Source organism: Asterias rubens, chromosome 1 (assembly GCF_902459465.1).
Source record: "Asterias rubens chromosome 1, eAstRub1.3, whole genome shotgun sequence".
Lineage (NCBI taxonomy): Eukaryota > Metazoa > Echinodermata > Asteroidea > Forcipulatida > Asteriidae > Asterias > Asterias rubens.
This window is the reverse complement of record NC_047062.1, coordinates 19,786,923-19,802,048: the sequence shown is the minus strand read 5'-3', so window position 1 is coordinate 19,802,048 and position 15,126 is coordinate 19,786,923. Positions and strand designations below refer to the sequence as shown.

Here is a 15,126-nt window from a genome sequence, read left to right as displayed (position 1 = left end):
AACCGGAAAAGACAGATTATGCTAACCATGATATCAATCCTTTACCATCAGAACATGACTCCAGACTCTGAGATCTTGTGCGACTTGATACAAGAGGTGATCAATACGTTCTCTAATCATGCAGGAATTTCACCCGACACCGCCGAGTTGGCTTACATCACTGAGGCGTCACAACTAGAAGGCTATGGCCAGGAGAACTATCCCGCTAAGGTAAAAACAGGAAGAGACAAATTATCTAAGAAAAAAATATGTGTTTTCGTTTTCTCTTATCTGTTTGTGATCATGAAACTGGTCATTTATCTCTCAGGAATTTGTTAACGATATTTGACTTTTACGGTTTTGTTGACTCCTGGGAATTAGAAGACGACAAAATTTGATCATGAAACTGGTAATATATCTCTCAGGAATTATTTAACAATACTTGACTTTTAACGGTCTTGTTGACTCCTGCGATTTAAGAACACTTTTTTTTTATCTGTTTGTGATGAAGAAATTGGTCATTTATCTTTCAGGAATTTGTTAATGATGTTTGACTTTTTCTGGTCTTGTTGACTGCTGTGAATTAAGAAGAATTTTTATCTGTTTGTGATCATGAAACTGGTCATTTATCTCTCAGGAATTTCTTTATTACGATTTTTGACTTTTTCGGTCTGGTTGACTCCTGTGAATTAAGAACAATTTTGTTATGGTCCTGTCTGTAATCTTGAAACTGGTCATTTATCTCTTTCAGGAATTTGTTAAACGATATCTGACTTTTTAGGTCTTGTTGACTCCTGCAAGGTTTTTTTTTCTTCTCAGAGTGATAAAGGTCAATGACATTGATAGGTTTATGTCTGGCTTCATGATAAGAAAAAGCCCAATATCTCCCCCAACTATTTCAAGGTCAACTGAATAACCTCTTTATGTGGAATTTTCTGCTGTACAGTTCAATAGTGGATACCCTCTGACCTCTGTAAGCTACAGTGCATTATGCCACTGCTGATGTGATTTATTCATAACTTTGATATCTACAGCACTTGGAATAATACCCCTTTGAAGCACTGAGTCTTGTGTGTTAATCCACCGTGTGATACTGGCAGACATGGGGAATGTTAATACCCTCATGTATTAACAAGGATTCCAAAACAGGGTTTTACAGTTCAAAGGTTGAATATGTAAAGTTCAAAGGTTGAATATGTACAATTCAAAGGTTGAATATGTACAATTCAAAAGTTGAATATGTACAATTCAAAAGTTGAATATGTAAAGTTCAAAGGTTGAATATGTACAGTTCAAAGGTTGAATAGGTACAATTCAAAGGTTGAATATGTGCAATTCAAAGGTTGAATCTGTAAAGTTCAGAATATAAAATATGTAGAGGTGTTTTTTTCGCCTTGTTAAGGAGCATCTTCTTGATAGCTCCTTTATATCATTCGCCAGAGGTAATATGGATGAATGACAGTTTCGCCAACATTTGCATTCGATTAACATTTAACAATAAATTTAACATGATTTACAATCCTATGTGAAGATGTTAACTATGACTAATGCTTCCATTTCTCTCTGCATCCAGGATGAGATGGGTAATGAGCTATTTCTTGGAGCTTCCTCCATCGGCATCTTCGTCAAACACCTGAACGGTCAGCCAACAGTAACATTCAAGTAAGTACATGTAGGGGCCAAAGAGAGTGTTATGTTTTATGATGAGTGCAGCACCTTCGACTATCAAATGAGAATCAAGTCAGCATTTTCACAGATTTTGATTATTGATGAAGAAAGACGACTATTTTCCAGCCATTATAATTATTGATGAAGAAAGATGACTGTTTCCAAGCGAACAATTCTTTCATCCCATACCGTAAACTGACAAAGTTTATACCACATGTCCTCAGAGATTTGTTGGAACTTTGAAAAAATTTCTTTTTTTACAAATATAAATCTGCACTCGTTTCTATTTCTCGAGGACAGTGAGAAAGCTTGTGTAAATGTGTAAACCACTTTGGAGTAGTTGGTTCTTAAAAAAAAAACCAGATTCGTCAACCACTGGTTCTTTCCAAAACTAACACTACTCAAAAGAGATTTTCACATGGTGCTACCGCAAACCTCACCTGATTATACTGCCACCATGCAAAGTTTCAAATCCTAAAAACGACTTTTCATTCTTGTGTCTAGGTGGAGTGACATCGTTAACATGGTTCATAACAAGCGTCTGTTTGGCATAGAGACACACAATGAGGAAACACTCCAGTTCCAGGTGGAGGATGCAGAGGCGGCCAAGTATGTCTGGAGAATGTGCAAGATGCAACAGCAATTCTACAAGATGTGTCTCGCCAACACCAAGTAAGTCGCACACAATCAACTAGTACTTTTGTGGCGTGTCGTGGCCGAATGGTCACAGGACCCAAGCTCTGATGTTGTCAGCAGCTCTGGTGTTTATGATCGGCAGAGTTTGGGTTTGAATCCAGGTCATAGCACTTGTGCCCCTGAGCAAGGCACTTAACCATAACTGCTTCATAAAAAGTTGGGAAGGTAGTGCATTCTGCTCTACCAGCCAGGCTCCTAGTGGACGATACCCATGCGTACATCTTTACAGATTGTGAAGGGGGTAATCCTGTTTCAGCCCCCGGAGTAGCTGGCATTGTGCCCCCCCCCCCGGTGACGGTTGATTTGGGTCGGTAGCCCAAATCAGTTAAAGTGTAGCCCTCACCTTGAAGTGGCCATCGTGGCCTTGTGATGTTAGGCGTTCTCTCGTAAAAGACAAACAAAATAATAGTTTACTGTGTGTTTAGAAGTTTGTAGAGTGGAAGTAATGACCTTTTTAAATTATACCTGAAACCCTTTTATCATTTCTTCAACAGACCTGCTGCCATGGAGGTCTCACTCGATGGCAACTCGGGGTTTGACAACAAGAGGAAACTGATCACCAATAGCTCCTACCGAGGTGGATCTATAGAGAGAAGACCGACCCTACTCAGACATTCTGAGCTCAATGATCACGTCAATACCAACCTCAAAGATGTCTCTTCCGATGGTAGGAATTCTCTATAATTTAGGACTTCAAATGATAGGATTTTCAGTGCAAAATCATCTTGAATAATCTTAAATTGTTTTTGGTTTATGTTTTTCATTAGTTAAGTTTCCTTCTTTTTTGTGAGAAAAAGCCATCTGATGTAAATTGCAAAGAAATCAGTTTAGAGGGATTTCCACCAATTAATTTTCCTTTAAATGACCATTAAACTCCTACAAAAGTATCCACAATTTTTATTCACAACACCACCTGTAGGGGTTTGTATGGTTTGTATGTACAATCTGCACTGAGAGACATTTTGCCCAATTTGATTTAAGTGTGCATATTTTGTTGTTGATGTTGACAGAATCAATTCATCAAACAGTCGCAACTGACAGTCAAGCTTTCAGCCAGTCTCAACTCAGTCTGGACCACCAATGGGCTCAAGATGGACACGGTCAGTTCACCATGTCACAGCTGAGCCTCGAGAGACCACCTACCGCTGACCATGCTTTTGCTAACGGCAACCTAAGAGTGACCAATCACAACGGTAGCATCTACAGTGTGAACTCTGCTAATCACGTCCTCCCGATGCAAGTGTCCCCCACATCTTCCAATCTCAGCCTTGCTGGGAATGAACTGCTCAAAGCCCAGCTACAAGCAGCCCTGCCTGCGTACCGGCCCAGTCCTGATTACAACCCCAACGTGCATGGACAGCATATCATCATGATGAATCATGATCAGAGCTCTAGCATGGGCAACTTAGGAGTAGTCAGTGGGTACGGTCACATGGACATGATGGACAGTCGGTTGTACCAACAACCAGAGCTGCGTCAACGCAGTCAAACGCACGGGAATCAATACAGGCAACAGTATCGGTTGAGCTACAATGGCTTACCGAACAGTAATCCAGCACACTTTTTAGAATCGGCACCGTTGCACCACATGATGTACGAACCAGGGAACCATCATGCAGCAATCATCCACACGTACAGTGTGCCCGAACTCACCTCCCACCTGCAGACGACAGAAGAATACATAGCGGCTAAGTTACTCAAAAACAAATTTAGACCTCCACCTCCGTACCCGCGCGGCAGTACGAGCACACCAGACCTTGCGCGTCAAAACTGGCAAAACTATCAAGTGAGCAGCAGCAGCCCCGATCTGGTCAGCAGACGGCTGCAGCATATGTTAATTCACCCCGTCCATGAAGTACACCCAGGAATGAGCTCTTCCAACATGAGCACCTCAAGTGGAAACATTGACTTGACACAGTCACTACCCATGGAAGCTTTCCAGAATTTGCACCTGAGCGGTGAGCTTCCAAGACCGCAGGATTATGACATGAATATGTACATGGGTCAACATGCATTCCCTTCTTCCTCGCAACACGGTGCTCCGGCAAATCTTGTCATGCATAACTCTGGGAGCACGAGCCCCACCGAAGTCCCTATCTTACAGGTCCCAGTTGGATATGAAGACCAGGGCAATGTATTCTTACCCGATGGAACTTATACGGTGGACCCTCAGAGTCCCAAGCAATTGAAAGATTTCCATATTCCACTGATGCGTCCTCCGAGTGAATTTGCTGACACTAGCGACATAGATTCAAATATATCGCCTAATAGTGTCGGCAGTCCACCACGTCAATTCAAACTACCAGGTCATAGCAAAGAAATGTATGTCAGTACTCAAACCGCCGTGCCTGAAGACTCTATTGTAACCTATGCATCGAGCTTTGGACCTGTCGAACGCAGGCGCCCAAATTCCCTCGGTGTGAATTCCATACCGAGCGGTGAGGGCCTACTCCAGCAAAGTCCATCCCCGCTCAGCCCAGAAATGCAAGAAATCAATGCTAGCCAATTTGCTATGCAACACATAGACAAGGCCAACTTGGTCGACGCATCCAAAATGCAAGCCAGTAAAAGAGACTCTGGCATTGTTGAGACTAACCTGACAGGACCCCCACCTACCTCTCCTGTTTATCTGTCGCCAAGTCATTTAGGTAAACGCAGCGACGGCGAATCGTCAGACGCATCTCAATCTGTGCACACCAGCCCCGATCAAGGTGCCCAGGTCACCAGTGGGTACAGTACATCCCAGGAGTCGGAACCTGAGGAGAGTTTCCATGGTACCGTAGTGAAAGAGAAAGAAAAGAATGAGTATATGGGACCTCTGAAGCTGGCAGCGATGAGTGGGTTAACACTGGTCAGGCCTGGAGAGAAAGAAGATGATGATTACGACAATCCAAAACATCCCAGAGACGCAAGGGTGAGTAGATTCCTCTCTGCACAGGGCCCAATCACATAAAGCCTGTAAGCACAAAAACTGGCTAAGCACAGAAAAATATTGCCTAATAGAAACGTGTCACCAACCAAAATCAAATCAAGTTTACATACGTTGTGACCGGTGTCCCACTCAATTTTTGCTTAATTTTTGGTTGCAAAGAGCCCTGACGAGTTCCAAAAGTTTTGTCTTCTTCTAATTCTTTGTTTGTCTCTGAATTCAGAGGAAGATTCTTGAGGAGCACCTCAGGGATGGTCAGGTATTCACAGAGTATGAGCTGATTCCTAAGAGGAGACCAGGTGCTATCTTCTACACTGCCCAGCTACCCGATAACGAAGTTAGGAATCGCTTCAAAGACGTCCTGCCATATGAGGTAATATTATTTCTTTTTTTTGTAGCAATGAACTGGCCAAAATTTGGTTGCAAATTTTCACATTACACTGAAGGCCTAGGGCCAGTGAATTTACCGTCAAGCCAGTAAACTTGCGACCCAACAAGTCCAGCAGTCATGTTTTCACTTGAATAATAATGACTCATTGTGTCACAACTTTGAATTTTAAACTTTGACTTTGGTTCTGATAAATATCTTTTAATTGTTTTAAGTATCAAAGTATGACCAACAAGACAAATGAGATATTGTGTCTGTTTACACTTGTCCAAATAAAAACATAAGTGTACATAGTCTTTCTCTTTTAGATTTCAGTCTTATAAAATAAATTCTGCTAGTAAAAGGTATAAGCTACAAGCCCTGTGATCTTTGTAAATTTTCCCCTCAAATGTGAGCCCTGTTACATTGTTGCATCTCTAAATTGCATTTGTATAACAACCTGTATTGAAGGATGTTTGTAAACTGCATATCAAGTTTCTCAAGTTTTTATCTTCATTGAAATAATGCAAATCATGTATTAACTTTGATCTTCAGGACAAGAGAATAGAGCTGGCCCCTATGCACGATAACAGTACCGGCTACATCAATGCATCCAACATAAAGATCTCCATCGCAAGAGAGACCTGTCATTATGTAGCTGCCCAAGGACCCATGGAGAATACAGTCAAAGACTGGTGGCGTATGGTGTGGGAGAAAGGAATAAATGTTATTGCTATGCTGACTAAAGTAGAGGTGAGTTTCTATTTGGCAGCTTGCAGTGTTGTAGGTCTTGAGACTCAATCTCGATAACGTCTCCGGGCCTTTTTATGTTGTCTGGGTCTCGGATACCTTGGTCTTGGTCTGCAGAAGTCTGTGTCTCGGAAAGGCTGGTCTCGGTTTTGGGGGGTCTGGTCTTGGTCACTATTCTTTGCAGATTTGAAATGCAGGGGGGGGGGAGGGAGTGGGAGCAGTGAGTATACAATGGTTATCTTATCACACATCCGTCTTGGGTAAAATAACCAAATATTATTCTTCAACCCTGATGCAATGATTATTGCTTATATTTATAAAAAGGATACAACCTGATAAAAATGGAAACAAACTGGTTTTCATTGTATCCTAATGACTGAAACTTCCAAAAATTACCTGTAAGAGCAATGGTCTATTCAACAGTGCCATATATACATTGTGATCGGTTCTCCCATTATTGACACTGCTTGCTGATAAAAACTTTGTATAGACTGGACTAAAAATAAAACCTGACTTTCTTATCTTAATGCACTTGTAAGTTGACATCTTCCACAAAGGATTGTTATCAAGACCCATGGAGTTTGTTTTTTAAACCTTTCTCAAAGACAACGCATATCAATCCTCCATATCTTGTTGTCAAACTTTTGCATTTGTACAACCACTCAAAGACAATGTGTTTTTTCTACAGATTTTTGTAAGCACTTAACGGTGCTTTCTGTTTATATATCAATAAGGTTCATAACTTATGTCAACTGTTGTAAATTGTTTTTTTTATTACCAGGAGGGAGGCAAGGATAAGTGTTTCAAGTATTGGCCTGATTGCAGTTCATCTAAGAACACTGTGGAGTTTGGACCGGTAAGAAGAAAACTTCATCCCTATTCATCCCTAAATACTAGAGACATCCCTATCAAAAAGACTAAAACAATGTCACCAAAAAAAATGTTGTCTCAGTTTTAAGTAGTCAAAACGTATTAACCAGTTACGGTATGTTATAATGTAATACCATAAATGGTTAATACGTTTTTACATGCTATAATGATTTTCGTCTCTCAGAGACAAAAATTATTTTGTGACTTGTTTTACTCATTTCATCAAAACTACAGCACCTCAGTAACTAATATTTTGCGGGATGCTTTCTACGATCATTATCTTAAAACCCTGTAAGTTTAATGTAAATCTGTGGACATTTTGTTTAATGTTAAAAAAGGTACCCAAATCCTTTAAAATACCTGTATGTCAGACAAACATTCCACACGCGATCTCTCTAGAGTCGTTACACTTGGTCATGTTCGTGCGCTTACGTCGGTGAATTTTGACATGCTGTCTGAGATTCGGGTACTAACCTCTAGGTTCTAGTTTTAGCAGTAATGCAGAGTGCTATTAAAATATAAAAACACAACTGACAATAAAATTGCATCTTTTTGTTAAATAATTATTGCTTTTTTTGTAGCTGATGTTTTCATGAAATTCAATATTTTTATGAGTGGATTTATATTTGTTGCGCAAATTTGTTTCTCACTAATCATTTTCTCCTTTCCAAAATTTCGTGTCTAGTTCCGAATAATTGGTCAGTTCTGCAATGACTCAGGTTGTTATGTAACCAGTGGTTTAACGGTGCGTCACGTCCCGTCCGGTGAGCAGCGAACAGTCTGGCATCTTCAGTACACTGACTGGCCAAACCAAGGATGTCCTGAAGATATACATGGATATCTTGGTAAGTCTAAAAGACATCGGTCATGGCCAAGTGGTCAATCACACCGGACTCGAGCTCCGGTGTTTCTGATTGGAAGAGTGGGGGTTTGAGTCATGTGTGTCATTGAGCAAGGCACTTAACCATAATTGCTTTGTCCTTCGGATAGGATGAAAAACCATTGGTCTTGTGTGTTATGTAAAAAGAACCCAGTGCGCTTATCGTTAAGAGAAGGGATTCGCCTGGATTTTTTTGGTATGCTATTTTGTAAACAAACAAGTTCTACCGTATGTTAAAAAAAAAGGGTCTTATATTTTTAATACAGCTTACCTTAGGGAGAAAATGATTAACGTTTTATTTTTTTTGGGGGGGGGTGGTAGGGCTTTAGTCAAATGGGATAATTGCAGTAACCGGTAGATATAAAATTAAAATAAACTCTATGCAGTAAAGGGGCAATAAATTGAAATAATCTGGATATAGTGCATATCATTTTGGGGGTTTAAGTTGTTATTTTGATGTCCAATTTCCTTCTTGACAGCTTTTGTAGAGGAATTCCAATCGGTGTGTCGTCATGCCAACAGCATCAATGACAAGCCAGCTCCTCCACTGGTACACTGCAGCGCTGGTGTAGGAAGGACTGGGGTCCTGGTACTCACTGATCTCATGTTGAACAGTCTCGAACACAATGAGGTAAGCCGATCTACTCAATGTCTGGGGTCCAGTTTCATATGACTGCCTTGTGGAACACAAGTTATGAGTGTACAGACTAATTTGGCTCAGTGGAAAATGTGTTACAAGCTGAAATGATGAGGACTGTATTTTGCCTATGACTGGATTGTGACTAGTATCTCTACCACGTTAAAGGAACACGTTGCCTTGCATTGGACGAGTTGGTCCTTAAAAAGCGTTTGTAACCGTTTATTAAAAAATGCATATGGTTGGAAAGATGTTTTAAAAGTAGAATACATTTATCCACACAAGTTTGCCTCAAAATTGCGTGGTTTTCATTTTACTGTGCGCACTAACACGGTCGGCCATTTATGGGAGTCAAAATTTTGACACCCATAAATGGCCGACCGTGTTAGTCGACGAGGTAAAAGGAAAACCATGCAATTTCGAGGCATGTTTGTGTGGATCATTGTATTCTACTTTTACAACATCTTTCTACACATGCATTTTATAACAAATGGTTGCAAACGCTTTTCAAAGACCAACTCGGCCGATCTAAGGCAACGTGTTCCTTTAAGTGTCTAATCCTACTTTGTTATACTTCATAGTTCTCTGACAATTCACCACAAAGAAGGAGGCCCACTATTTAATCCCGTGTGGGTTGATTGAGCTTGCGTAGATTGCTCTGATTGTATACTAGTCTTTAACAGAAGCACTTTCAATGCAACTATAAAGAATCTTAAGTTGAAAAAAACTAAGTACAGCCTAGTTAGCCTGATAGATAAAACAAGGAAGATAGTTGTAGCACTTAAAGACTAACTTATTGCATAAAAACTGCATAAGCTTTCGCAGTAACAACTACTTCATCTGCATCCGATGAAGTAATTAGTATGTAAGTGCTAACACTACCTTTCTAGCATTGTCTTTGTAGAGACTCATCCTGTTATACAAATAAGATCATGACAAGTACAATCATGGACTTGTGATTTACAGAGACAGCAACATAATTTCCCCAAAACTACAGCACCTCAGCACGTAATATTTTCAGGGAGGCTTTCTACTATCATTATCTTCAAACTGTGTAAGTTTAGTGTAAATCTGTGGACATTGTGCTTTTTGTCCTACTAAAAGTACATACACCCTTTAAAAATTTGTTTGTTGTTGCCTTTCCCACAGGAAATCAACGTTCCGAGGATGTTGGAACGACTGAGGAATCAGCGCATGATGATGGTGCAGACAGTAGGGCAGTACATCTTTGTCTATCGCTCCCTCATACAGACCTTAAGGAACACAAGACTCATTTAGGCCCCTCTCCAAGATGTAGGAAATCAATGTTCTGAGAATGTTGAAACGACTGAGGAATCAGCGCATGATGATGGTGCAGACAGTCGGACAGTACATCTTTGTCTATCGCTCCCTCATACAGACCTTAAGGAATACAAGACTCATTTAGGCCCCTCTCCAAGATGTTTGCAGAAATAACATCGGCATCGCTTAATCATCTCCTTCTGATGGAGTCGTTGTAATGGATCGGAAGTTGGAGGGAAATCTACACCTCCTCAGGAACATTCAGGGCCCAGTTTCATGGCTCTGCTTACCGCTGAATTCTGCGCTTACAATCACCATTGCCCATCTCCTCTAACAGGGCAAGCGTCTAAGTTTTGCGCTAGCTGTGCTAGTGAAGAATGCGAAGTAACGTGGAGTATGCTAGCTCAGAAACCATAATTCCCTGCTAACCCGTGAATACGCCTGATGTAAATGCAGAATTCCCTGCGACCGCAAGCTTCTTGCTTCTTTGCTTATGGTGGGCCGAGCCAGGAAATTTGGCCTTGATGAGTCCCGAGGTACATACATGTAGCTATCGTTGTTAACAATGCCTCCATCTCCACATTGGTTTTAAGAATGCCCTTCTTTCTTATCTGGGTATACAGTGAAACATACAAATGCTAGACCCCCTCAATATGTATATCCAAATATTGTATTTCTACCATAAATACACAAGGCTGCCATAAAAATAGGTTTATTAACGGCGATGTATTCCCAAAAGAGATGTATTCAATATCAAGCTTACAGGGAAATAATAATAACAATAGTAAGTATTCACTATTTTCCTACTCGTTACGAGCAAAGATGAACCAGTACCATTATCAAATTAAGTGCGTCCTTGTCGGGTATTTTAAAACAATCTTTTTCGATCATTACTTTCCAAATGTCCACCATGTGGCAACCCTTCAAAAACAGAACCAAATGTTTCCTTAAAGATTAATCAGTAAAGATTGACCAAAATAGGGTAAAAAGATTTGTTACAAAAAGCGTTCTCGATGCTTAAAAGAAAAATCCAGCAAAAAGGTTGTCAATACTTGTCAATGGGATACTTTCCAATGCTAGGTGGCAGCAGACTTACTGGTGAAAATTTCCTTTATTTAGGTAATTCTGAGCATGCGCATAATTCTGAGAACAATGGATTTACCCGGTAAGTCTGCTGCCACCTATCGTCACAGAAATTCTTGTTTTGAGTAATTGTATATTTATTACCGAGTAAACACTGACCAATCCATATGCAATTTGTCCAAGTGTAGAATTATCAAGGTTTGTTTTTAAACGGTATTCATGTTTCCAAAAAGGGTTGATCCCTGTATTAAAGACTAAAATTACTGCCAAGAAATTAAAGTTTATGCAAAAATGGTCACCTGCCCGCCTAGTGAGAGGCTGTTTTATATACACAGAGTAAAACAATACACTTTTGTTAAATGTATAATTGTATTATTCCAGATTGCAATTTGACATTCCTCAACAAAGCTATTCAAAACATTCATACATTTTTAGCAGTGATAGCAAGGAACAGTGGTATATTGGAGACATGAATCTCTGTCCAACAGCATCAGTCTGTTATTAATGAGCCATTTATTTCTGGTACAATGACGTGCCTTGTCACAAGTGACTGCTTAAATTGAAACCCTCAGACTTTATTGACAGTTGTTATGTCTCGGTTCTGAGGCATGCTTTTGTGTAGATACCAAAAAAAGATGATAAACACCTATGTACTCAAATGTGTATGGAACAATGGTACCAGAGTTTGGCTGTGTAGAGGTTACTTAACGAAAGCTTTCCCTCAACATGGTACCTGTCTCTTTAGCCTGAGGAATTCAAATATAAGCGCTAACTGGTGACTAAGCAAGTTATTGGCTTATTGGAACATAACTTGAAAGGTTTGAGGCTCGGTATGAAACTTTCAAGTTGTGAATTACCAAGTTTTGAGATAAAGTCAGTTTTTTTTTTAAGTAGTTAATGATTGAAAATGAACAAAGTGATGAGTCTGTGAGTGTTTCAGTGTGGAGCGTTTGTTGAACTCTGTGAAGTCATATTTTATCCTTCCTACTCATAGCAACATTTTCCATCAAGTTGACCAACCATTTTGAAACCATTCAAGGGATCAGGTTGTTCATGATGGCACAAAATATGAACAGAACTGCAAGGAGTGTATCTGTGTACTGCCTAGATGCATACACCACTTTTAGGCCTGGGCGACTAGTGGAATTCACCACCCGACACTAGTCACACTAGTTGCCCAGGCCCAACCACATAGTTAAAGGCTAGAGGCTGGGATAGTTTCAAAAGACCCTTCCCATGAAACATGTAAATTGCACATACATTTTTGTTGGCAATATGAGGGAATATCGCGCTGTTTTGTACACGGCTAATGGGTTTGTGACGCAGATGCGATTGTGTGTCTGCTTAGTGCACAACTCTATGGCGTTTGCCAACCAATAGGGTATGTACGCATGGGTGAATGTAATTGGCATATTCCATAGGAAGGGCCCATTGTTCATATTTTCTGAATGGTCAGATGAGTAGGAGGATTGTTACAACTCTATGATTGATTCTAATACATTGAATACCGATTGAATCAGCATGACTGGGTGAATTCAATAATGGTCTGAATCAATTTAAAGTGTGTTTGAATCAATTGGTGATACAATCAATTGATTTAGACGGATATTGATTGATCTCAATAAATCAGCATTCGATTCAATGAGTTCGGAATTTGATAAATCTCATTGATTGAAAAGTATTGAAAGCGGAGTGATTCACAAAATTTAAGTACTATTGTATGAAAGTGATTGTTGGAGAGAAAAAGAGAGTGAAAAGGCAGCACAGTTGTTGCTCTTTGTCCATTTTGTACAGAATTTTGTAAATTCATATTTTTGTATGCCAGTATATGATGCCAAACGTGTCTTTATAAGAAGTTTGTCAATATAATGACAAGTGATTAAATATTTTGTAATTACTAATGATATAATAATTGTTTTAAATGTATTAAAGTTGTAATGAGGGAAGTGCCTTATTTATCTAAAAAGAAGTTATGAGTAGAAAGTGAGGGAGGCAAATTCAGTAAGGTTCAGTATTAAAAACCGCTATTAAACTGTTTTTTACTCTTTTAATAATTCCATGTTTAAAAAAATACATGACAGTCTTCATGAACGACAATATTTAAAAACATTGTACAAATAAATTTTAATCAATCTGTTGTCTAGGTTTATCTGTTGACTGTCGTGCAAAAATGTTTTCCTTATTCAAACAAGAACACAGAAGTTTTTACTGGTGTCGTGTTTCGACCCTAGCAAAGTCTTTGTCAAAGGCTTATTATTTTATTTTCTCAAAACTGTTAAGGTGACAAAGGAAGTAAAAATGAAGCAGCAGTGTGCATTCAGAAGTATAGGAAGAACAAAGAAAAATAAACTGGAGACAAGGTGGGGGTAGTCAGGGTTATGCTTTGGCCTTGATAATTGTCAGGTTCCCAGACCCCATGAATGGTTACTGCCATGATAAGTAACGCAGTCATGATTTTTTTGTTTCAGCCTCAACTTTGTACTAAGTGATTGTGAAGCTTTGTATGTTTTCTTCTTTTATGCTGTTGTTGTTGCTCTCACAAAATGCATAAGGGCTTCATCCCCCTTTAAAATTCATAGCAAAACCCTCTTCAAAAGAATTATGTCTTTTATCATGAATTATGAACGATGGATTAGCTACTTGCTGCGTCAAGCATTAATTACCAACACAATGAGATCTAAAATCGGGTAAAATATTGAGTGTTTATGTACAGGTTCCATGGGTGTGTTAGGTCGGTAAAATGTTTTATTTATTTATGTACATTCGTTTCGCGTGAAGAGAAGAGAAGCTCTTTGAAAACTCTGAAGTTGTAGAGGAATTTCTCAAGAGCTTAATCTGTGCACTTTTGCATTAAAATCAAGGCTTTTGTCAAACACAATTTTGGCATTTTCTACACTTCAGTTAAATTGTTAACTTAGAAGTCTGTTTCCAGTTAGTGTTCACTTCTGTATGCAATTAAACCTGTGTGCAACCGGATCCGATAACTTCTTACTTTGGGTGTTTTATGTAAGGGCAAACCTAACTTGGCTCATATCAAACCCCTTCCAACTTCACACAACCGCACTTGAAGTAGTTTATATGTAGTTGTATGTTCATCTTATTGCTCTGTTGTCTCCAGTTTTATTTTGTTTACTTAATATAATTAGGTTTTGTTTTAAAGCTGTGACAGCACTGCCATCTTTTTAAAAGAGACGAGTGTTCTTTGATTTTTATAAAATGTAACCATTACTACTTTCTTTCAATATTTTGTATTGGGCTATATTTGTTATATTGACTGTTCCTAACATATTATGGTTATTCCAAAAATTAAACAATTATACCAAAGTGATTGTAAGTACTTAAGCTTGTATGTTTCTTTTTATTGTAGAAAATCTATGTTTTGTGTGTTCTGTTGTTGTTTTTGCCTCCTTTTCCCTTATAATTATGGGGCTGTCAATCATTTATTTTGAAAGAGAGCTTGGGAATTATTTTGAGCCCCTTTTGGGTATGAACATCAACTAGAAATCTGTGCACATTTATTTTACTAAAGGCACAAAACATTTTTGTCTGAATTGCTATTGAAACACTTTGCTGTAGTAAAAAGAACCTAAGAAAATAGAATTGGTTGTTGCAAACTGCATAGGCCTACTAACCAAACAGTCCTTTGATATAAATGAAAAACATAATGGCCTGACTCTCTGACCCTAGCAGAGTCATATCAAAAGTTTAATGAAAATAACACACATAAACCGGTTTACTCATGAGAAAATAAATTAAGAGACTTAAACTTCCCTAGGAGTTGTTTTTTCTGACCAAACTGCAACCAAGTTTTAGACCCGGTCAGGCTTTGTTTCAAGATGAATTTTTAAAAGCAACAAAATTTATACTGAATTTACTTCAAAATGAGAAGCATGAACGTGTTAAAAATTATTTAAATAACAAAATTGATATTCAAATCTTTTGAGAACAATTTAATTGCAATACAGTTGCTTAGCCATTAACTGTTG

The 15,126-nt window shown here is 38.9% G+C and overlaps 1 protein-coding gene across 3 annotated transcripts in view; it reads left to right on the top strand.

Annotated features, from left to right (window-relative positions):
- Positions 1-14,459, top strand: part of LOC117288033 (tyrosine-protein phosphatase non-receptor type 21-like) — a 31,961-nt gene extending 17,502 nt beyond the window's left edge. For all 3 annotated transcript variants that reach the window (XM_033768727.1, XM_033768719.1, XM_033768733.1), the window contains exons 6-16: positions 52-210; positions 1,553-1,641; positions 2,152-2,319; positions 2,838-3,010; positions 3,354-5,257; positions 5,496-5,645; positions 6,195-6,392; positions 7,171-7,245; positions 7,945-8,104; positions 8,619-8,770; positions 9,926-14,459. In XM_033768727.1, the coding sequence (XP_033624618.1) occupies positions 52-210; positions 1,553-1,641; positions 2,152-2,319; positions 2,838-3,010; positions 3,354-5,257; positions 5,496-5,645; positions 6,195-6,392; positions 7,171-7,245; positions 7,945-8,104; positions 8,619-8,770; positions 9,926-10,054 (3,357 nt within the window). In that variant the 3' untranslated portion in view covers positions 10,055-14,459. The remainder of the gene's footprint in view (positions 1-51; positions 211-1,552; positions 1,642-2,151; positions 2,320-2,837; positions 3,011-3,353; positions 5,258-5,495; positions 5,646-6,194; positions 6,393-7,170; positions 7,246-7,944; positions 8,105-8,618; positions 8,771-9,925) is intronic.
- Positions 14,460-15,126: the final 667 nt, after the last annotated feature.